The 24547-nt window shown below is 40.2% G+C and overlaps 1 protein-coding gene across 2 annotated transcripts; it reads left to right on the forward strand.

The window, feature by feature from the left end:
* The first annotated feature begins 1476 nt into the window (after positions 1 to 1476).
* Positions 1477 to 23751, forward strand: tmem164 (transmembrane protein 164). 2 transcript variants are annotated; one of them, XM_078265712.1, is made up of 6 exons: positions 1477 to 1578; positions 9652 to 9701; positions 15493 to 15559; positions 17072 to 17150; positions 18021 to 18121; positions 20864 to 23751. In XM_078265712.1, exons 1-6 carry the CDS (start codon positions 1495 to 1497, stop codon positions 21068 to 21070), a joined length of 588 nt encoding a protein of 195 aa, XP_078121838.1. In that variant the 5' UTR covers positions 1477 to 1494; the 3' UTR covers positions 21071 to 23751. The 2 variants fall into 2 exon arrangements, with proteins under 2 accessions (XP_078121838.1, XP_078121837.1); XM_078265711.1 differs by lacking the exon at positions 1477 to 1578 and adding an exon at positions 1587 to 2489.
* The last annotated feature ends 796 nt before the right edge of the window (positions 23752 to 24547 follow it).

Below are 24547 nucleotides of genomic sequence, written 5' to 3' on the forward strand. Positions count from 1 at the left end.
AGTTATTGTGGTTTACAGCTGTACTGGAGTATGACAAGTTAGCTGTTTACTGAATATGACGTGTAAAGCCCCGCCCATTTCTAGCACTTAAGGTGTTATGCCTTGCTCCCGGGTTGTGACCTAGGTGATGACTTGTCATGCCCAGGGATATATACACACACATGTTGACTGGCATAGTTTGAATTTCCATAAGGAGGGTTGAACACTGATCAGACAACCCTGGCCCAACCCTAGTCAGCAGATGAGGTCAGAAGAGGAAGAGGTAAGATAAATCATATTTTGTATTTATTTTTATTTTTTAAGTTACCACAATAAAGCCTAAGCTACTGTGCAGTGTGTGTCCTGTGTGAATATGTGTAGTGGCAATATCAGGTGATAAATATTGCTGTGAAATAAGTGTAACTGGATCACCTTTGTTACCTTTTTAAAAATTCAGGATGCAAATCATTTAACAAAACAACTCTTGCTGATAATGGGTTCCAAAAAAAAAACGTGAGAATATTTTTCATGCATAGCATGGAATTGAATTACTGTCTTTACCATGTGTTGATATGTGATGATGTCCCTGTGGAGAAGGAAACCCATTAACAAAATAATTGTTATTATCCCAACATGTGGTGAAATTAAAGTAATACTCAGTTGGCTGAAGAGTCCCTTACTGATGAAGTAATGGAGGTTTAGGATGGAAACATCACTATGCATTCACCGGCAATTTATTTCTCAGATGCAACAAGAATATATGAAGTTTCCAGATTTTTCGTGAACACACCATCCCAAGCATCACGTGTGTTGGGTGTCCTCTTTGGTTCACCGTGTATCTATAATGCCCTCATATTTGGCTCTCAGGCACAGTACAATGTGGGTGTGTTCTAATACCCATTCCTTCTTACTAGTTAGTATGCCAGAAAAATATTTAGTATGTCCCAATCATAGACTGTATAAAAACTGGTCCCAATACATAGTATGTCAAATGCAGTATGCCAATAGTACCATGATGTCCTACTGCATATGGTCGCTATTCTGACCCACATTCCTTTGCGCAGCATAGTCTATATGAGCAAGATTGTCAAAGATCAAGGCTTAATGTTTGGTGAAGTAGTATACTATGTCCCAATTCTATGCATACTGCATGCAACCATACATACTTTGTAAGAGCAGCTGCAGTATGTACTAAAAGTAAAAAGAAAAAGTATGCAATTTGGAACTCAGCTTGTGATCCCTAGAAGAAGAAAAAAAGTCTAGCCATTGACTATTGTTAGTGTCCTCATGCACAAGTTTATGACCTGAGATGTATAGCTTAATTGTACAATTAACATTAATATCTCTGTTCTAATGTGTGCACATAATTGATCTGCATTTGGCGAATACTTATTGATCCAAATCACCAAGCAGGACAACTGGCCTACTTACTTTTTGTAATTATTTGTTTAGTTTCTTGACACACATCACAGATGATTTTTTTCCACTTGCAGAGAGCCGCTGAATGCAGCGTCTATGCTGTGTACCAATGAGATTTGTGCTCAGCCTGAGAGACTAAACTCGGGGAAAATACAACTCAAAAATCAACGCTTCAGCAAGGTAGGCTTGGTTGCGATTAGCTAGGCTAACGTTAGCGCCGTATCCGGTGTCTGCACTGTTGCTAACTCAGCCTCCATAGACATAGATATATATATATACTGCAAACTGCTTTCTAGAAGACAAGCTAGACTGCAAACTGCTGTCTAGCTTGATATGACTAAGAGCACGTGGCCAGCATGTTTGCTTGCTTCATATGGTGCCAATTTAATTGTCAACATTAGCTAGCAGTTGTGTGAGGGACGTGATAGAAGAGAGAACCTTGCAACTAACGTTACCCAGTAACGGTTACCACCAGCAACAGCGACTGATAACGTTAGTGTTGCTACAGCTGCTTCCTGCTGCTAGCGCAAGTTCCTCGTCTGTCTGTGGATGAGGTAGTTTGGCGATTTAGCTAGCTTAAACACACCAGGGCGGTGGATACATATCCACCTCTCAACCACGAGACGAACTACGAAAGGGAAATCTTGCAGTTCATGTTTCGCCAAGAAGTCAGTGTGACGTCTTTTATTCCATCTTGTTCGTATCTTTTCCAACACGAGAAGAGGAACATGTCCAGATATAACATATACAGCCTTTTAGACTGGATCTACGGCGGGGTGGACCCGAAGTTTGAGGGCAATGGGGGCCCCGAGTGTGCCGCGTTCATCGCGCCCCAGCAGCGCATTAGTGAAAGTCTGGTCATAGTCCTCATCTCTCTAGTGGAGGTTTGCGTTGCGCTGAGTAAAATAAACCTCTCCAAAGAGCTCAAAGTTGCTGGGAAGGGCTGCACAAGGGCTAAGGAGGACAGTCTGGGCAAGAACTTGTTGCTGGTTTCCCTTTGCATGACTTTTGGAGTGGAGGTTGGGTTCAAATTCGCGACCAAGACTGTGATATATCTGCTGAACCCTTGCCATGTCATGACCATGGTTCAGGTAAGGATGAGTTGTGTTTATTAAGACTAGCTACGTATATTTCTGTGTGCACTCCCAAGATTGGTCGCTAATGGAAAAGCAACAGCCATGAAATGTATCTAAGGACATACCTGGATGGTGACAGTGACAGTTGATTGAACGTTATTGATTTGTATTGCACGTCAGTTGACTTTTTTTTTTTTTTGTTTTTAATGTTAGCTAGTTGACTTCACTTTGGCACAACTTTCAGCAACTACATGTTGGTCTGACCGCACCCCTCTAACGTTACAGTATGGTGAAATACTGTGGTTGGTATTTTACAATCAGCGTAACCTATGTACTTTTGGTATACATGCAGTTTAGTGTCCCAAATTATTTTCCAAAAACTGAGTGTCCCAAATGATGAGGGTCTTAAATGATGAGGGTCTTATTTGAGACAGGTTAGTTTCTTATTTTCCAAAAACGGAGTGTCCCAACGCTACCATCTGTGGGATTATGACTGAACGCCTAACCCTAACCCATTTTCCATAGGGAATTTGGCTCGATGGTGTTTTTTGCCCCCCATGGCTCCTTCCAGGCAGCGCTGCGACCGCTGCCTCCAAGGCACTTAACCCTAACCCTAACCATTGCCTAATTGACTTCAAGGCACCTAACCATAGCCATAACCATTGCCTAATCCTAGTGCCTTCCAGGCAGCGCTGCCTGGAAGGAACCGTTGGGGGCAAAAAAACAGACAAGTAAGTAGCAGACATACTGGTTTATGTTTTTATCTGGCCATCTGATGATTGTACTTTGTACAGCGTGTTACATGTGTGGTACATTGTACCCATAATCCCAGTAAGCAGGGTAGATAGTCCAGACAGAAAGTGCTGCTTTTAAGTAAAACCTGTTTTCTCAAGTTCAGCCCTTGAGATATGCAACAAGAGCTGGGCGTCATCTGTTTTGAACGTATATGATTGTTAATGACTGGAAGAGGCATGCTATGAACAGCAGTGAAGCCACTGAAGAGCAGTCCAGTCTGAGCTGAGTATAACTGCACAGGAGGCTAGATGAGTCTCATTGATATAACATGGGAATCAAAGTGGATGATGTCATTGTGTTGTATTTCATTTTAGTGTGAATCGGAGGTTTGCGGGTTCAAAACAACACACAGGTTCTCTGTTCTCACTGCTGCTTTGATAATAAACAGTGCCTGCATGTTTCTCCTGCGCCCCCTGGTTGGCTGACCTTCATGCACATGATTGCACACCACGGGTCATGGCAACAGGTCACTGCCAACTGTGTTTTTAATGTATATGTCATACACATGAACTATGGAGAACAAGTAATAGTAATGCATCTTGATTATTTTTAGATTACATGGCGGTTGTGTCACAGCTAGTGGGACATTGATGAATGACTTGCTCTGATGAAGAATTGACTGATAGTAGCAAAACGTCCTTTGTGTATTTGGACGAAGGTTAAAATAATCCACACAGTAGATATTCCTCATGCTTGATCACAGTTAAGTGTGATCAATTTAAAGAAAGGAAACAATAGGGTTTAAAAAAGATGAGGTGGAAGTTGCCATTTTCTTGTAACATTTCTATTTTACTTTTGGAACAGGATAACAGGAAGTTTGTTTCTATCAACGGGATGGCTCTGCAGGGATTGCCTCCAGGAGTTTATTTGTTGCAGGGAATAGGGCCAGGAGCTAGCTGCAGATTGACTGTATACTATCAGAAAAATAGGTGGAACATGAAGTGTGTTATGCTTCTCTTGCTTTTTGAAGGTGATGTTTGTGGGCTTGATGCTGTGCTGCAGATGGTCTGGAAGGAGATTTAATATTTGCTGAATGTTTGACAGCTTAGTAGTGGTGAGTTTTCCCAGGATGTTACTTTGGTCGACTGTAGAAGTGTGCTTATATTGACTCATTTTATGATCTGACTCCACCCACCAGGTCTTTATTACAAATGTATGGATTTACAGTATGTGGTACTTTTTTAATGGCTTTCAGACCCAATGGAAGTCTAAGATCAAGTCATCTCATAATAAGGATCGCAAATATCCTCAACTGGCCCTCTCCCTGTCTCCTTTTAGCTAACCCAGCCACTATGCATTAAACAGGGCGTCTGGAAATGAGAGCGAGAAATCTGGAATTATGAGTACATTTTACAGGCTGAAAAATATATAAGCTCTTGTAAAGTTCCAATGGGGCCTGCCTGGCGAGATGTGCCGAGTCAAGTGTTACTGTAGCTGTGGTTATCACAGTCCTTGAGTAATCAGCACCTGTGTGTTGAGAAAATAAACACTTGACTGTGTTGCTGTGCTGCAGCCTTATTGCTTGCCCTGCAGCGTCATTACACAGCAGCCTGTTGTGGATTGCAACTGTCATAGACGGCACACAAACACCAAAATAATTTTGGGAAACCTTGCCGTTTACTATAAAAAAAAATATAAACATTGAGTCAACACTGCTGTCCTGGCTAAATCTAGTTGTAATTAAACCATTTGTTGGTGAAACATAAACATGCTTTGTCATCATGCATAGAGTGGCTGTGTCTGTTGCCACTGAGATCGCACAAAAATCAAAAACGCCGGCAAGCAAGTATCACTCCACTGGGGGTGAAGAGTTCAGTGTCTGATGACTGATGAGTTGATGCCTCACATCTGACAACACGGATGTCTGTTATGTTTTCCTCCACATGGAACAAGAGCAGTCACATTGCCACACTGACAGACGTCCAACTGATTATTGACTAGTCTGGCTCAACAGATGTACATTGCTGGGATAAACCCCTTACCCTTTTTTTGGGGGGGGGGGGGACTGGTTTGTTGGAATGCTAGATTTGGCCCACAGGATGTTAACATGGAGTGCTAAGACCCCTTTTTTTAAAGGTACAATACAACCAAAAGCAGGTGTCACATGAAAGTGGTGTAACATGGCAATGTCAAGACTCCAGTAAGGAAACTAAATAAATCTGATCTTCACATGCCAGGAATCAGATGGATGGAAGGATGGATGGAAGGATGGATGGATGGATGGATGGTTGGTTGGTTGGTTGGTTGGTTGGTTGATAGGTAAGCTCTTGCCAAACACAGAGCCCCCTTACCAAGTGAACTTTCTTCCCTTGTAGCTCTTGCCAGGGGTCCAGTGTGACTGATCAAATAAAAGCAATGGTAGGTACTATGTGTGCTTATGATAAACACTGCTACAGGCTCAATGAAACAATAGCTCATTCCTCTTCAAAACAAGCCTCTGGCATTTCTGCAGCAGCTTTGAATGGGTTTAATAGGATTTTAAAATACTGCTTGTTAGCACACTGCAGCAATGAACATTAAGACTGTGTGCTTTGTCTTTGCTTTATAGGTCGAGAGCTTGCCTGTAAAATGAAATGCTAGGCTGTTAACGAGCTGTGTGCAAAAAAAACCAAAAAACATTCAGTATCAATATAACGGACCACAGTATCAGCATTATCTTTAAATATAGCCAGATTTACCAGCTGTAGTAATAACACCTAGCAGAACACATTGTTGACTCAGTCATTCAGATTACGCTCAAAGCACTATACTGTGTTACTTAATCACTACACTTGTAAAAAGGAAGTAGGGCTTTTAAGTAATGAGTTCTGTCAATCTATAAGTAGGCCATTGATCTTTTTTTTTTTCAGTGGTTTTCCTTCACAGCTTAAAACATTTTTTTTATACAGTCACAGCTGTGTTTTTACTTTGAAATTGCCCGGCAGCAATGTGGAAAAAGTTTTCATTCAATTAGAGTTTAATTTGCAGTGTACAAGTATATATTGTGAAGGTAGTAGGGGTGTCACGATTCTCCAAATCTTTTGATTAAATTCTTAATTAAAAAAAAAAATGTTTAGCACTGAAAGTCCCAATAACAAGGGGGCACCTGAATGCACGATTAAGTCCAGTCGGAGCCCACACGCTTTACATTTTTGTTTGTTTACATAACTCGGGAAAGGAAAAATGTCACACCGGTGACTTTAGAGAAACAGGAATTTCCAGTTCTGTTGTGTCCCTAGCAGTGGTCATGGTGTCTCAAAAAGTGCAGTTACAGGTAAGCTAACGTAACTGTTTTAAGCGAAATGCTCGTATGATCAATACTGCTTTTGATTTCGATAGTTGAAGTTTAAAGCTCATTTCGTTCGATTTTCGATTTAAAATCAAAACCGTGACACCGTTGGAAAGTATCTGAAATTTACTAAAAAAACAAAAAAAACATTACTGACAATATCAAACTTTTGACTGTGCATTTTCAGTTCGTCTTTTATTGGTTGCCTTCCAATATCTTTCTGGAGGCTGACATTGTGTAGGCCGGAGAGATTTCCTGGTTTGGAGATGATCATCATTTGGCATTATGCCTCAGCCTGCTGCACCTCCAGATACTTTTATATTTCAGTTGTAAAATTAATGGAGAGTAACAACCATTGGAGGTAATTGTGTCTTTAATGCTGGAACAACACCGTCAAGGCTAGTTTGACTCTTATAAATGTGATCATGCATGTGGATATAATCTGGGTCGGATTGTTTATTGGAGCTGCAGAGGCTTGTGTACAGTGATGAAGAATTTAGTTGACCATTTAAAAGTGTGTTGTGTAGAGTCATACATATACTTTTTTTTACATTTGTTTAATAATGTTTTAAGTCAACAAGTAACTATCCAGATAGTTTGAATGACTTTATCATTTCCTTATTTCACTGTATATTAACTGAAGCTCTACAGAGGTTGGTACTTGTGTTTGGAACATGTTTTTTTTTTCAACCAAATGTCAATTTTTCATCTCTAATCACTAATCAACACTTGACAGTCATCAGGAAGTCACTTCCTGTCAACACTAAGTACAGGGTTCATACGTTTTGAACAAAACTGGAAAAGTTATGGAATTTGAAAAATGCAAATTCCAGGCCTGGAAAGGTTTTCAAGTCAGGTAAAGGATTCTGATACCTGACTTGTGTATCAGCCAATACCGAGTACTGACCCGATACCAGTGTGTCATATATTTTATTGTTTTAACAACTGTATACTACTATCCCTGTATGGATGTGATATGATTTCTATCTTTGTTGTCAGTCTGGCTCAGGTTAAACTCTTTGTGAAACATGAATGCCACAGAACTTTCTTTTATTCTGCAGTTTGACAGTCAGTTATAACGGAAAAAGAACATAAATAAACTACTTTTAACGTAGATTTTCTTTAGGGCTTTATTACGTGGTATCAGATCGGTGCATAAACTCCAGTACTTCCAGATACCGATACCAGTGTTTTAGGCGGTATCGGAGCCGGTATCGGAACATCTCTAATGACCAGGCGAGGGCTAGGGCTGTCAAAATTGGCCAAAAAAATAACATTTGAATATACCTTCTAAAATAACACACTGGTTCAAGTATATCCGAAAAATCTATTTTTGCTCATTGCTTGATTGACAGGTCGGTCATCAGTGCCTTTTGGTAACTTCTGAGCCCGGTGTTCCCCTCATATAAAACTCGGGCTCTGTTACTCCCGCCCTCCCCCTGCAGGCACCCCTCTGGTTATGTGACAGCGTTAGTTCCTCCTCTGTTCCCTTTTGTTTATTTGATGCACTTTACAACAGTCACACACCATTCTCCTCCTCTACACTACTGACACCACATCCCATGCCTTTTGATGTTCTGTTATGTTCATAATTTGAAACTGTGTCTCCCACTTTGTCACAGCCTGAAGAGCTAGGTTGTGACACTATAAGAATAATGAAATAGCGTTTTGAAAAGAATATATATATATATATATATGAAATAATTTCACAAATTGATGGTTAATTTATATATTTAACACATTTGTTTATTTCATAATGTATTTTTTAGGTATTTAATATAGAACACTGGGTTTCCATATGAGAGAGCTGTATGTAATTGGTGTGATATCCCTGACATGAGACAAAGTCTTTTAGTGGTTTACTGCAAATCCCAAATACACACACACAGTAAACAATGGGAAAGCACACCTGTCATACTTTTTTATTCATTAAAAGCTATTTTCGTAGATTGTTTCGTTCCTCTGAAAAAAATCTGAATAACAAAGAAGCATCTATTACTCTGATTATTAATGAAAAAATTCTACGTGTATTTAAAACTTTGGGATTATACATTTAATGAATCCTGTCCTGTGCTTAAAGTGTTTGTGTGTTTTTTACAGATGGTGTCTGCAAAACAAACTAGTTTTTTAGTTATTCACTGTGCAGGTTGATGGGTGTGCTGCCGATCAATCACTAAGACATATATCCCCTGGCCAGTGGCTAGTTGTACAACAGATCTCAAGTAAATTGCTTTCTTGTAATTCCGTTTCCAGCCTTTGCCTTCCAGGCAGACCAACTCTTTCTTGTGTCAAATGGTGTTTTGAACCAATCCATGTTTGCAGTATCCTCCAGGCCCCAATAGCACAGTCACTGAGCATAGATGAGATGTATAACTGGAATGACGATGCACATTGTAATCTGTATTCTCATTCAGATAGAAAGCCAGCATGTCGATATGAATGCAAATGAAGGAAATAGAAGCCACTGTTAAACTGGCTTCTCCTTGGTTCTCAATGCATGTTAAATAAAAAAAATTGGCCGCCTTCACCGGAAGCTGTAAATATATACAGGGCGTTTTAGTAAATCATTTGTGATTCTGCTGTGAATGTAACCTGGACTCATACGGTCAAGGTTTGAATTTGTAACACAAGTTCAAAAAGCCGGACCAAAGAACATCGGTCCAGGATTTATACACGTCCATTGGCATGCTGTTCTCTAACAGAAATTGATTATTTTTCTTCTTCCTGTTCCATGAGCAATGAGTTGTGGACTGTTTTAATCGACAGACCAGTTTGAAATCGGGCAATAAAATACATTAATGCCAACACCTGGCAGCCATTGCAGTGCTTTCAAAACTACCGTAATTGTTTGACCATCCTCCTGGGTCCCATCTGAACTCTGCATTCTGTTTTTCATATTAGAAGCAAGAATCACTTCACAGTTGCCTGTGGGGTGCTCTGTTCAAGGCTCCTGCTCTTATTATATTAACAAAAACGTGTTAAAGCAATTTGTTCATTTTCTTTTCCTACAGCACTGAACGCTGGGAGCTGTTGAAGCATTCAAGCTGTTCCATAATGACCCGAGTTTGATGCGATAATGTTGATTCTTATCTCTCTTTGTGCTTTCCTCAACAGATCTTCCTGCTGGCCTGCCCGCCATGTAAAACCGCAATGGTTGTATTTAGGTGAGTAAATTCACCCCTGGCCCATGTCTGCCATTGGTGGTCTAGTTGTTTAGTGCTAATTAGGGCTGGGCAGTAATTCAGTATGGTAATTTATCATCTTTCAATGGAATCACATCGTGATGAAATCATATATCGCGAAATTGTGATATACATTTACGTTGTCTACATTGATAACAAGCGCATACTAACTCAATTTTCTCAGAAAATCTTTCGTGAAACATTTTGAGGGAATTTGAAGAATTGCAAATTAGTTTTAACATCACACCATTTTGTACATGCATGTAAACTTGTCAGTATATAGCTGAGAAAAAAACAAATGTCTCTACAATTTCACTTGAAACTATACCACATTATTGATAATTATTTATCTAAAATCTCATTGGAAAAAATATTTTGTGATAGCACCATTTGTCAACCCTACAATATCGTCGCAATATCGACATCGATGTATTTAGTCAAGTATATCGTGATATCTGATTTTCTGCATATCGCCCAGCCCTAGTGCTAAATGTAAAAGGGCCACGACTCACAGTCTCTTGCATAATTTAGGCATCCACCCTCCATGTCAACCTACCGTGGCACGTACACGTCATGAATGCAAGTCCTGAATATAATATAAAGTAATTGGGCATACGGAGCCAAATTAAACCTGGATTTATTTTCCTATAACAGCAACTTCCACAGTGATTGTAATTACTTGTAGTTTTTTATTGTACTGAATTTGTTGGGGTTTATGGTCTTCTCTCCTCAACAACTGCTCTGCTCTGCGCAGTTAATTATTCAGGAGAAAATGGCTGCTTTTGCCAGTGGAAACACAGAGGTGGATTTACTCCGAAATAAATACAAGCAGGGTCACTTTCTGTTGCCTCAGCCCATGGGAGTCACATAGTGAGCAGCTGCAGTGAGTGGTAGCAGTTTAATCAAGACACTGTAGCCATGTCTTACCTATAATGGCCTTAAAGTAGCCAATGAAAAAATACAATTGTGAGTTTGAGAAGCTTAACGCTTTCCAACAAGTTTCTTGTCTTTGGAAAACAAAATACTTAAAGTAAGTCAGTCACTTCAGAAAAGAGAGATTTTTCCATCACGCCAAGATTTCTCAAAGTAGTTAATATAATACTGGATCAGCTTACCGGACATCTCACCGGTATTTCCCATGAGAAAAGCTTTTATGATTTCTGTCCTGTTTCAGGAGATTGACAACTGTAATTGTAAACGTGGAATTTTATCTGCACCAGAAAAAAAAGAAAAGAAAAAAAAGTCAAGTGAAACTGCACAGTTTTCGGAGCATAAACATCGTCAGTACCTGAGGGGATGGCATGATTTAAAAGAGGAATGCTTAAAGTAATCCTGTTGACAGATGAAGATTTCTGTCCTGGTTGGTTTGGCCACACCCGTGGTTACCGTAGCAACAGCAAAGTGCGGTTTAATACTGTTACTATCATTGCATGAGCAACTGCATTTTCCTAACAGCAGGGCACAGTAAATGAGTTGGTTTCCTTGCTGAGAAGTTGGAGGTTTTCAGTATGTCACTCCCAGTTCTCCATCTAACTGCTCCTCCCTGCAATATATAAAACTCATCAGCTGTAATAAATAAATAAAAATAACAGAAAATGTAACTTTGATGAACAATTGCTGTCAAGGCTAACCTCAGTGACACATTTTATTTCCTGTGACTGCTTCACAATAGAAGCACCAGTTGACTTTTAATGTGAAGCAGCAGCAGTTTGCATTAGCTGTAACTTAATACAGCTGTAATGCAGCGTCAGGAAAGTAAATGGAGGCTGATATATCCCTCGAACGTATGAGAACCATTTGAATTAGGGGTGTTTTGATTTTAAATAAAAAATCGATGGAAATGAGCTTTCAGTTTCGACTATCAAAATCAGAAGCAGGATCGGCAATTCCCCCAGAATCTTTTTCTCTCTCCACCCCTGCCCACTTGCGCACGTTCGAAGAAAAACACCAACAGACACAGCGTAGGTTACTGGCTGGTAGCATGCAGCTAAAGACACAGAGAAATGTTAGCTTACCAGTAGCCTGCAGCTGGACTTTTCCAGACATATTGTCTGCCACTGCTGAAGTCAGAGATGATGGAGAAACAACAGAACTGGTTCTGAAGTAATTTTGGCCAGTAACAATAAAAAGTACTTGTAATTACCTTGAACAGCTATTCCAGAAAGAAAAATACAGAATATAAATAGTATAAAAATGGGGGTTTTATTTCATGCATACCTGCAAACTAGTCGCTTTTTTGAGAAAATCGCCGTTTTGAATGGGGAAAATGTCATCCACGTGAATCTTGTAGATTCGAAGACTTTTCATTGGGGGTGGGGGGTCTGAGACCCGGTGCTAATCCAGCACTGGTGCCTTAACGACCGTTATCTACAAAACTGAATTGCAACATGGATTTGGATGCCACTAAGCCTGCGCTTCTCTCTGATGCTCCGAAAACGGACGTTAGAGGGAACTGAAACATCGGCGCACGTCACGCTAGTTAACACTACACCGGCAGGTCAGTCTGACATGTGCCGATTTCATGCCGGTCAATGCTACAATTAACTGACAACATGAGTTACAATTCTCAAGGACGCACGCACGCACACAGACGCGACAGCACAGTCTCTTTTTCCTTTTGCTCAACTTTTCCACCGTGTGTCGCGCATACCCGCGCTATTCTTCAACGAGAACCTCGTGAATTAACCTGCAACATGTCAGCTGTTTGGAAATTCTTCAGCGTGTGTGCAGAAGATAACAAGTTTGCAATATGCAACACTTACAAGGAAAAAGTAGGACGTGGAGGGACGACACCAAAAACCCAAATCACATTTTTTTAGTTGGATATTGGATGTGAAAAGAAGGAAATGGTTCTAACATTGCACTTTAGATGTGTGTGAATTTCCCACACCAGGAGTAATTTATATAGTTCTATTTTATAGTGATCCATTATCTGTTAAAAAAATTGTCTATGTTCTGTGCAAAATGTTCTATTAAAGAAAGGATAGAAAATAGTTAATAGAAACTGTAATGGTCAAGTGTTTTCCCTTTATTTTCTTCTCTGGGTGGGGGGGTCACAAATGTGTCACCTTTTTCAGCCAGATTGAAAGATGTTTGACATGTCTCAACATTTAGACATGAAACAATGTTTTATTTAGTAATCTGTGCCTCCTCTTCAAGCATAAATGCAGCTCCAGCTTTTCTGTTAGTATTGGCCGTATGGTGGATTTCCACAGCTTGTGTAAAACAAATGCACAGCACCAGCATCTGTAGTCAAGAATAGGCGACCACCTCTATACTTAAGACACAAGTAGCCTCCCTTCTGCTTGGTTTCAGCTCCTTTTATTCACTAGGCACACAAATCATTGCATGAGAAGCAAACATATGCCATTACCTTGACAAAGCAGAAAAAGGTAGACAAACTGCATATGATCCCTAATCCACAGAATATGTGATGGTGGTGATTCTTGCTTCCATTGCAACAGAGTTAGGCGTCTAGAGAAGCTAATGAATTAGCCTGTTTGGATAAAGATTTGTCCTTTTGAACACCAAAAATATCATATAAACCCCAATAAATCTTAAAAAGCTTTTTCATTTTGAAAAGTGAAGGCACTTTAAACTAGACTGGGTAAACCCAGCCTGATCTGCCGGCGATTTGATTTCACCCTGCAGCTCAGGCTGGAAACCTGTATGTTTATCTATCCTGCTTCCCGTTACAAATGTGCGGGAACCAATGACAAACTGGCTTATCCACCTGGCGCGCTATTGGCGGTTTTAACACGATGACGATAGAGAAGCGACCAAGCAGCTTATTGTTTACATTCAACAAGCCGGCCACCGAAAGCTCAGCACTCCATGGCAGCAACCCGTTGATGCCGCTGTCGCTGCTACGTCTCCCGGATCGTTGGTCTGTTTGGTTGAAGGACTATCCAATTGCGTACAGAGTCATTTGAACTATGCCCGTTGATCACGACTCTTGTGCAGTAGAAAATACAGAGCAGACTCCCCAGACTAATGTTCAATCTTAAAAGATTGAGCTTGGTCTGGTGATAGCCAGACTAACTTTAAACTATATGAGCCTGTGCCAATAGAAGAAGTATGGGCTTGTTGTAGAATAGACTTCCAATCATCCTCTGAGAATTCAACTTCTAAGTTATTTTCCCAATGGGACTTTATTATATCAAGGGAAGGGCAATTATGGGGGAATTATAAATAACTAGAAATAACTCCCTATAAACGGAGACATTTACAAAAGTAGTAATAATCATTATAGTGTAACAATGAATATGTAGTGATGAATACATCAAGGTAAATTCCTATTTTCCACATCATGACTGTTTAGGATGACAGACTTGACTTAAACATACCAAAGCTTCTTTATAAATCCATCAATTAGAAATAAACACACACACACACACACACACACACACACACACACACACACACACACAGGGCAATGGTTTCTAATGATCAATAAATGTGGTGAATTTGAATGAAGGTCCTAGAAGGTCCGGAGGCCCTCAGAGTGACAGCTGGGCTCACTTGAACTGACATTCCTACAGCACTGCTGTTTTCCCAATGACCTTGGCTGTCACAACAGTTATTTTGGCTCATTTGACAAAGAGAGCAGTCAGATAAGATGGACGGAGGCCCACGCTTTTGACACACAAGCTCCTGGGCTTTTGTATATGGCTGGGACGATAAAATATGCTTTTGTCCCGATTCGATTCGTTCCCGATACATGGGTGCTGATTTGATTTCTATTGCGATTTTCATTTATTTGCGATTCTAGTATTGATTAAAGTATTGTGATTCAATAGTACTGAGTATTGCAATTTTCTTTTTCTTCTTTAACCAAGACAAGAGTTGATTAATACACTTCTAGAGACAATAATATCATGAGACATTTCAACATTTTCTAAAAAGAATGCGCATCACAAGTCAGTCAGTCAGTCTGACATTTATTTCATTTGTAAAGAAGTACGTAACATGCATTTTATTGCATTTTCTGCTTTCGGTCTGTTTTGCTGGAAACGGATATGATGTAGTCGGCGGTACGGTATAAACAGAAAATATTTAGGTGAATCAGTTTTAAAAAAAAAAAAAGCTAGAAATTTATTTATTTTTTTCACCCCTAGTATATGGTGTTTTTTAGAATAATTGTTGAATAAATGTGCTGAAGTGAACTGAACAAGCATCACACTCCCTCTGTCTGCAGGAGCAGACAGGCTGTGTTCTGTATGCTGAATGGTGAGTGAGATTGAAGCAGCTGAAGTATGTGTCCTGCTTACTTAAGCCTTGATTATATCTTAATGTATACTAATTACGAATGAATAGCTAGAGTTGCTGATTTCTCAGAATCATTGGAAAAACTTTAGTGGGATTTCTTATTGGATGATGATAATGGTCAAGTCTCTACAATATACTGTACACATAGAAAGGTTATAATTGCCTGAAACGTCAGTGACCTGACTTCTCACAATGAACACTCCCACTAGGATCTGACCCTGCCCAAGGAATGAGAGACAGCTGCTGCTAACAACATCGGGGAGCGCTCTGAATGGCTTTCAGCAACACAGAACATAATCTGCACTGTCCTCCACCTGTTCCTCTTTGCTTATATCAGCAATAATTCAAACTAATATGTCGAAAATGCAACGATGCGTGCAATGTAGAAATGATTGTTCCTGGGAGTCTGGGGCAGATGTGACGGAAGATGTGAGGTTTATCAGATCTTTTGAAATTTCAATAAGTTATAATTACCGGCTTATTGTTTTTCCCTGTGTGTTTGCAGGCTGCAGGTCCACATGCTGAACGGTGCATTACTGGCTTTAATGTTCCCTGTAGTCAACACTAGACTGGTAAGTACCCAGTACCGGGAAATCTTCATCAAAGCCTTGATCTCATTCACAAAGGCTCTCATCTTCTGTCTCTGAGATTAGATGATGTTCATAATCCATATATTTACATTTTTTTAGCACAGCCCAACATGAAAGCAAGTTTTTATCCCTTAGCTTTGATATGTTTAGGATGACTACTTTGTGAAAATGTCTCTCCTTCTCAAAAATGTGATGTTTACATGAATGATTACATAAATGGAGTTCCTCTACTAGAGCCTGATTCTGAAAAATAATATTCCATCACGCACAAGAAAACAAAATGTCGGACTCAAGTGGCAGAAAGTATGAATTGATGATGGAAATCTGCTGTTTTTAGGGAAGGAAATCTGAGGGAATAAGTTCAGGCCCGGCAACACTTCCTGCTTAAAAGGTTTTTGCTACAGCTGCAGACGAGGACCAGATGCAGTAGATAACTGACTTCAAATTATTTTTGCCAAATGAAATCAAGTTTAGACAATTTAAACATCCGATTCTAACGTGATCCATGTGAAGACCAAATGCTCCTACTGCAAAACATTTCTTCCCAAAGTAAAGCAAAGGTTTTCTTATGTAAATCTATTTCCCCTATTAGATAAAGAACTTGTTTTCAATAAGGGAAATATGTGCTTACAGAAATGTCGAGGTGCGTAATGGTGGGACACGATGTCATTAGTCAGCCTGCCTTTCAAAATAGTTTTCACAGCAGATCTATCAAACAGAAGTGTGAGGAAAGAACACTAATCCGTTTTAACATTAACATACTCAACTGAAGAGGCATCATACCTTCATAAATCTTCTGGTAAAAAACAATTCACTGTACATTATATGTATAAAGAATGTAAAAATAAAATAGTGGTACACAATATTTAGATTAAACACTGATTGCTGACCTGATTGGGGACACAAAAAAAAAAATCGAAATAATTGTATAGATTATACTATTGATAATAACTCTCTGCAGTCATGCAGTGCGTTTCTTTTTTTATTAAAAAGACAGAGGTATTGCTAAAGTAGTCCATTGTCTTTGTATTTTTGTTGTTGTCATTTTCTTCCGATGCTGAGTTAGCGTTGATTCTCTGTTGTCACGTTTTCACGCCCCCTAATAACTCCATTTCACTAGCAGTAGAATAAGGAATAAAAATGAGTTCAAACATCCCCGTCTTCACCTCTCGCAATTGTTTCTTCTGTTGGAGTATTGCTTCCCAGGCGAGCCCGCAGCTCATGCGAACAGAGCACAGTTGTGGTTATTAATGCTGCTCTTACACAGTACATCAGAGCACTGCGCACACAGACGGCGGGAAGTCCGACACTGGTTTTTATGTTCACAAGTTCCAGACTATCTACAAATATAATTTCCCAAATGCACAGATACTTCTTCTTTACCTCATCATAAAAAAAAAAACAGCTGAGCAATACTGCTAGAGGGGGCTCAGCAAATGAAATGTCTGCTTGATGTGGCTTGCTAAGAATTGAGATGGTTTATTCTCCCCTCAGCTACCGTTTGAGAAGGAGATCTACTACATCCAGCACTCCATGCTGTACCTGGTGCCTCTCTACCTTTTCAGGAAAGGAGGTAGGTGTTGATCTTTCGTAATTACATTAGCCATGTAGGCTCCATTCACATTGACACCCACCATGAAATACCTTTCATGTGCCAACCATGCAAGGCTATAATGACCTGATCTTTTATCCTTGGATGGATTCCCTTTTTGTCGATGATGTTTGAGTTGCCGTACAGTTAACCATGGTGACTATTACTGCTCATGTCAGCTGCACAGTTATCCGTTTGTTTTTTTGAGCAAACACCTTTTGCTTTTGCTTGTGACAACACCAAGGCATGTCTGCAAAAATTGGTAACCAGATTCTGCAGATTTGGACATGCACGTACAGGGTCTCCTGCAGAAAACCGCTGTCAAGCTGCCCTCAGAGTCACTTAGTGGCTAAATGCTAGAAGACAGAAGGTGTACTGTGCAGCTCTCAGGTGCAAATGTATAGAAAAGTGTAAATGTGCGACAGGAAACTGGTTTCCAAAACGTAGATCTCATTCTAAGTCAGGTAAATGTCAGATAAATATATCTGAGGCCTCGCACAGTAATCCTACCTCTGCATGAAGGGCCTCATTGTGCATTAGTTACGTAACACTGGAGCCACACAAAAGGAAGTATTCATTGTTCTAGTTAAACTGACATAATCAGTACACATTTAATATCTTCCCCTGGTAGTACTCAAATGCAAATGCCAGCAGTGGGGAAACAGGAAAAGCCAGTGTCCTCACGGACCTGGCTGTACTGTGGTTGCAGGGCGTTCCATCTGTTGGCACGACTGCCATGTTGCAAATGCTCAAACACAGGGAAGCGAATGGGTTAGGTGGCCAGATAAAACTTTTATCAATCCCGAGGGGAAATTGCTCAGCCACGAGTTTTACGAGTGTTTCTTCTTGCAGGTGTGTACAAGCCTGAGCCTCTGGGGGACATGTGGTGGGCGCTACTCTCCAATGGCATCCTGTTCCTCTACCACTTCCTCTTCTTGCAGGTCCTCGGCCTGGTAAGATGGAGCCCTCTGCTGGCCATTACATGATACTTCACTGTGCAATGTACACGAGTGACCACACCATCACTTGTGCCACTGGTTTCATTTACAGGGAAAATGAGAAGTCATTTCTTCAGACAAAGACATCTGTTCAACAGGAACACATTTACATAAAAAGCAATAGAATTTTGCTTCAAAAAATGATGTAGGCTTAAATATGAAAAAATATAATATGAAAAGGTGGTGTTGAAACTCAACTTGTGCTTATTACATACCCTTCTCACAATTCAGGCTGCAACTTGTGATTATTTTCTCGATTAATCGACTAGTTGTTTGGACTATATAAGGTCAGAAATTGGTGAAAAGGTTGATCAGTCGATCCGCAGATGTCTTGTTTTGTCCAAAACTCAAAGATATGCAGTTTACGGTCACAGAGGAGTGAAGAAACTAATAAATATTCACATTAAAGAAGCTAGAATCATCCTTGAAAGTTTGTGAATTTGGGGGAGGAGGGAATCAAGGCCTTAAACGTTTTTGAAAATAGGAATAAATAATTGTTAATCACAAACAAAAAGAAAATAGAAATAAATAGACATGGGTTATTGAAAGAACTAGGGCTGTCAAACGATTCATTTTTTAATCGCCAAATTTCTATAGTTAATCACGATTAATCGCATGTTTTATCACATGAATAAAATTCTATTATTTTGCATTTCAGAACTTCTTTAAGTACATATTAACAATGGAAAGCCATTCTTACCAGTGGATCTTATTTGGGAATCAAATGAATGCAAAGAAAGTTACTTTATGAACTTTAAGATTTGTAATTGTTTATTATTTATTTACTGTAAACAAAAGACAAATGTGTGAATCTGTCATTATTGCACAATTCCTGCAAGTACCTAACCTAACTGAGATGTAACACTAACACTTGGCTTATACAGTACAAACAAAATGGTCCAAAAACCGGTTGCCACAGCAGGACATTTGTAACCTTTACGTTTTTCTACTAAGGAATGTAACAATTCTCCTGGACAGAAAAAGGGGGTGGACAATGTCAACAAACGACACAGTCCTAAAACCGTATGCTGATATACACAGTCAATATAGTGTGCAGTAACTTCTAAATCATGGTGATTACTCACTGACGTCCAGTGATCACCGTTTGCACCACTCTGCAGCAGTTCCAGTTGGGCTGCTTTCTCCGTGGAGTGTATGCGTGAAAACTACTGTCCCCCTCGACAACTTTTTAAAAGTCAACTTTCCATTCAGAATCTTATTAGCATCCATTTCTTCTCGTGCTCGCCATCCACTCAAAATGTAACGTTAGCCTGCTACTCTTTGGCCGGCTCGCAAGCCCAAACAAGTGTGTGCGGCGTGCCTGTTGTTTTGTTTCCGGTCTAGCGGTCTAGCTAGGTGTGGTGTTGTAGTTTTTCTAACGTTACTAGTTGTTGCAACAGCATGTGAAAAAAGAACTACAAAGTTTGCTAGGCCAAAAAGAACGTTAACCTCGCGATAAAATAGACACCGTTAAAATGGGTTTGCGTTAACGCCGTTAATAACGCGTTTAACTGACAGCACTAGAAAGAACCCAAATTTATTTATATTTTTGTGCAATTATAGAAATGAAAGTTATTTTGGTATTTTTTTTATAGGCTATGTATTGTTTTGCTGTGTTTAGAGAATTAAAGAAACCACACAGTCTGCCATCACGGTAACACAGCAGAATTAACTCATTCACTCTCTCAGAGAGAGTTTTAAGAGTTTTAATATTTGTTTTAAGAGTTTTAATATTTGCCTTTGAGCTTCTGTAAAGCAGTGTTGTAACACTGATTCACTTTCATCTGTCTCAAACTTGGGTCCTTTAATTTGGGCCCGTAAAGTCCTTAAAGAGTCGTTGAATTTGATGTTTAAGAAGGTGTTGAATACCGGTTTAATATATTTAGACCTTTTACTGAAATGCATCCATGTTTAAACATTTATAGATAAGTCAGTTTTCCCGTGTTTTGCTTCTTTATTCTCATGATATATATATATATATATATATTTTTTATAATTCAAAGTCTCATTTCTGCAGCTGGTTATGTCAAAATGAATATCCTGTTCGGAGACATTTGCAATTATTTTGTGCACTCTCTGTACATTGAAAATAGAGGCAGCAGCATGAGTGAGTCATGTTGAGTTGAATACCAATTAGAAGTATAAATGAGATTTAGTTTGAAATAGTTTTTTGAGGTTGGGGAGGAGGAGGAGGAGCAGGAGGAGATGAGACGACCGAATCATGTCTGCCTGATTGCAAAATTGTGTGTGTGTGTGTGTGTGGTAGTACACGGAGAAATCTAAACTGTCATGACAGCAAAGCTACTGCACTGGTTTGCATAATGTTCGAAGGAGTGTTGGAATTGTTTTCCACCCTCCTGCAGATATTAAACAATCATAAAAACTCTTAAAATCTATAGAAGTCTGAATACGATTTAGATGGTAACAAATGCAAGCATCAGTAATAAAATGAAGTGAATCATTCAGCAGTCAAAGCACTCTGTGCTGTCAAATAATGAGCCATGGAGGATTTACAGGCCGTGAACTCATCCCTCAGTCAATTTAGTGATAGTGGGAGCAGAAATGAATGATTATAAAGACATGTACAGTGAAGTCAACCAAAACCTCATTATCCAACTGGGTAGTACTTAATATTCTGATTGCTATTAGCATCATATTAAGGACTGACTCAACCCGTCTGTCTCCATCCTCCCCCAGGCAACTGAGGTCAACCTGAACAACATGCTGTGCCCGGCCGTGTCCGATCCCTTTTACGGGCCTTGGTACCGGGTGTGGGCGACGGGCCACCAGACCCTGCTGACCCTCGCGCACGGGAAGGTCCTCACACTCCTCTCGCAGCACACGGGCTCCGTGTGCAGGTGGCTGCCGGACATGCTTCGACTGCGCAGCAAGAAGGTTGACTGAATGTCCACCAGGAAGCACACAAACCTAGCCTTTCATTCCAAATGCCTGCTTTTCATGGATTTTTTTTTTTTTTTGTTTTGTTCATTTTAAAGCATCTTTTAAGACTTACCATCCGATTTACTGAAACAAGTGAGTATTTCAGGGCCAGTGAATCAGTGTGTCATTATTTTAGTGTTGTAGTTTAGGCTTGAATACATACTTGCATGTACAAACATAATAGGCATTTTAAGGCTGGTAGTTAGCCTTGTGGAGTTGGGCCGACTTAGCCTTTCTTTTCTTTCCTTTTTCCTTTTGGAATACAGTTTCCAGGAACATGTAAGTGAATTTGTGGGGAGATTTCTCAAGCTGCCTTTTTGTAAATGTAAAGTTTTAAGGACAGGAAATAGGAGTCATGTCAATACTGATCTTTCAGGTCATTACGTAGTAGTTATGCAAGGTCATATATTAGTGGCTAAAGCTGCCATTTTGTTTGTCTGTGCTGTTTTGAAACAGATTGTGAATGTCAGCCGTTGTAAAAGTCATTGCTTGTTTATAGTCGATTTTTGTTTGTCATGTATGATCACCTTTCAGTGTTGTCATGACTGAAAATGGAAAGTTATTTATGGCGTCCCTCTGTTCCCACTTTACTACACACATGTATGTATGTACAGGGTATAAATGCATTATTAGCAGCCTCAGTTGCGTTTCTGTCTCCAGCCCGTTCAGATCATTCCAGTTGTGATAATCAGGGTACATGGGGACGAATTGCGTGCTGAGATTCACGGTGATGGATGAGGATGATGGATGGATGGGTACACTGGGGTGGTGTTATTACCTCTGCCAAGGAGGTTGTGTTTTTGTCTGTTATTTTGTTTTGATATTGGACCATATTAAATAGGGTATAAACTTCAGTATGTCGTTGGAATGAATGTGATGTTTGCCGAGAGAGAAGATCTTGACAAAATATGTATCTCGGCTGGAATCCTGCACCATGACGCTTGATTCTTACATTAATCTTACAAGGCATTCTGGGGTTATCTACTGGCAACCCTGTTGAAAGAAAGAAGTTGGAATATGGTATATATCATTTCAAGTGTTAGGGGTGTGTGTATTACTGTAGCATATACGTACTGTACTTCACTGTAAAGAAGGGATGAGACAAACTTTTGTATTTCTATGGGTTCGAGTGTATGTGGTGTATTGACAATAAAAATGATTTCAGTTGACCAAAGTTAGCATTTCTTTCTTTTCTAACCGTGTTATGGATGTATTTTTAAAGCACTTATCTTACTATATAACACTGTTTTTGTACAGATAAAACAAACAAGATAACATGTTAATTTCTGAGCTTTATCGGTGCTTGTACAGTTGTAGGACGATTTTGGTACCTTTAGACAGAGCCAAGCTAGCTGTTTTTAGTCTTTATGCTAAGCTAACCGGCCGCTGGCTCCAGCTTCATATTCACCAAACAGATATGAGTGGTATTAATTAATAATTAAGAGTATCGGCAAGAAAGCGAATAAGCTTATTTCCCAAAAATATAGGTCCTCTCAGCTCAGCACATCACATAACTACTGTATACTGAAGCCAAGTTGCTGCCTGACTTCAAAAAACTTTTTTGCTTTTGTAATAAATGTCTGGGCGCATTGTCCTCTGTCTCCGCAGCCTGATGAGGTTTCTAGTGTACAAAATGCAGCGAGCTGCACTCGTGACTCTTTCTAGGACAATCTCCGGCCCTGTGTACCAAAGGCTGCCTCAATTTCTGGTGAATCCGCTAAGAAACAAGAAGCCCTCAACTGCAAATGTAGCATCCATTCCTTGTCAGCCACAGCCCAATGGATAATGCTAACCTGCCTCATTTAAATCAAGTACAGTAATTGTTCATTTCTTAGGCTCGACGCCCTGCTGTGCCCTGCTATGCCCTACTATGCCCCGCAATGCCCTGCTATGCCCTACTACGCCCCGCAACGCCCTGCTATGCCCTACAACGCCCTGCTGTGCCCTACTAAGCCCCGGAACGCCCTGCTATGCCCTACAAGGCCCTGCTGTGCCCTACTAAGCCCTGCAATGCCCTGCTATGCCCTACAACGCCCTGCTGTGCCCTGCTATGCCCCGCAACGCCCTGCTGTGCCCTACTAAGCCCCGCAATGCCGTTATGCCCCGCAACGCCCTACTATGCCCTACAACGCCCCCGCTACGCCCTGCTATGCCCCACATAGCCCCGCTATGCCCTGAACTATAATTTTTTTGTCATAATTCCACTATATTTATTGTTACTATAAATCCCACTGTTCATCATTCCAACTGCTATAATTATTATGAATCATATTTCTCTATATCTATATATCTGTATCAGTGTCTGTGTCCCAAGCGGCAGCGACAGATGCCGCCCACAAAAAGCCTGGGTCTGTCTGAGGTTTCTGCCTAAAAGGAAGTTTTTCCTTGTGGGTAATGGTTGGGTCTTTGTAAATGATAGTGTGGTCCAGACCTACCTTAATTGAATTGAATTACACTAAACTGTAACTTTTACTCGTGGATTTCATACCTTCTTTTTCTATTTTAGCTTGTTTTTATGTTCTGTTCTCTTGAATGAATGTTTTTAATTGTTTTTAAGTGCTCTTTAATGATTTATGTAAAGCACTTTGAATTGCTGTGGTGCTGAAATGTGCTGTATACTGTAAATAAAGTTGCCTTGCCCTGCCTCTGTGCCTCGGGCCAGACCAGCACCTCGTCATTACAGATGGTCAATCTCCAACCACCACAGTGGCTGCAAAGAGAAGGAGGATTAAGAGGAGAAATGTGTTCCAGTGTTCGTTGTAGATGCAGAAACATACAGCACAGGGAAATATTAGGTATACAATGAACTTGACAATTGTTATTTGAGAGTAGATAAAAGGCAACAGAGAAGCATCTTCACTTACCTGGTGGTGTTGTAGTTCTCTTGGCTTCAGCGTGACAAACAGCCAGTCTCTTGGTCAACACAGGCACAATCACTGCTCCAGGTAACAGCAGGTAATGGAATATATACGACTGACACATTTTGTAACACAAATGGCAAGACAATAGAAATGCCTGGTGATATAGAGTGACTTGAATCGAAATTGAAAATGTACTTGATGGAGTTACTGCTTTTACCACAGCAGTTATAGGTCCACGGAGGCCCAGAGGCAGAGAAAGTAAAGCTGCTTGGATTTGATCTAAGGCCAGCCACTGGGTTCATGGTGCATTTACACAGGCAACAAACTGAACCATTTAACTATCTCTGAGCACATATAGCCCCGGATATCATATTACCGGCAGCAAATTATTTTCAGACTTCACCTCACTTGGTGCTGAGCCCTTTCAGTGGAGGAACTGGCAGAGGCGGGTCAAGCATGTCTCTGGGATCCTTCTCCTTATTACAGTCACAGCTCCACACAAGCTACAGTATGTGTGCAGCTCAACGTGGACATAGGTGCTGGGTTTGTTACCAGTACAAATATACAGAAAGTAAAAAAC

The sequence above is a fragment of the Sander vitreus genome, chromosome 13, assembly GCF_031162955.1.
Source record: "Sander vitreus isolate 19-12246 chromosome 13, sanVit1, whole genome shotgun sequence".
NCBI classification, from domain to species: Eukaryota; Metazoa; Chordata; class Actinopteri; order Perciformes; family Percidae; genus Sander; species Sander vitreus.

Bases quoted from the DNA above. Each gene is read 5' to 3' on its own strand.
- tmem164 (XM_078265711.1), top strand. From the start codon at position 2,052: ATGTTTCGCCAAGAAGTCAGTGTGACGTCTTTTATTCCATCTTGTTCG. The intron at 2,490-9,651 runs GTAAGGATGAGT...TTTCCTCAACAG, and splicing joins ATGTCATGACCATGGTTCAG to ATCTTCCTGCTGGCCTGCCC. The intron at 15,560-17,071 runs GTAAGTACCCAG...TTCTCCCCTCAG, and splicing joins CTGTAGTCAACACTAGACTG to CTACCGTTTGAGAAGGAGAT.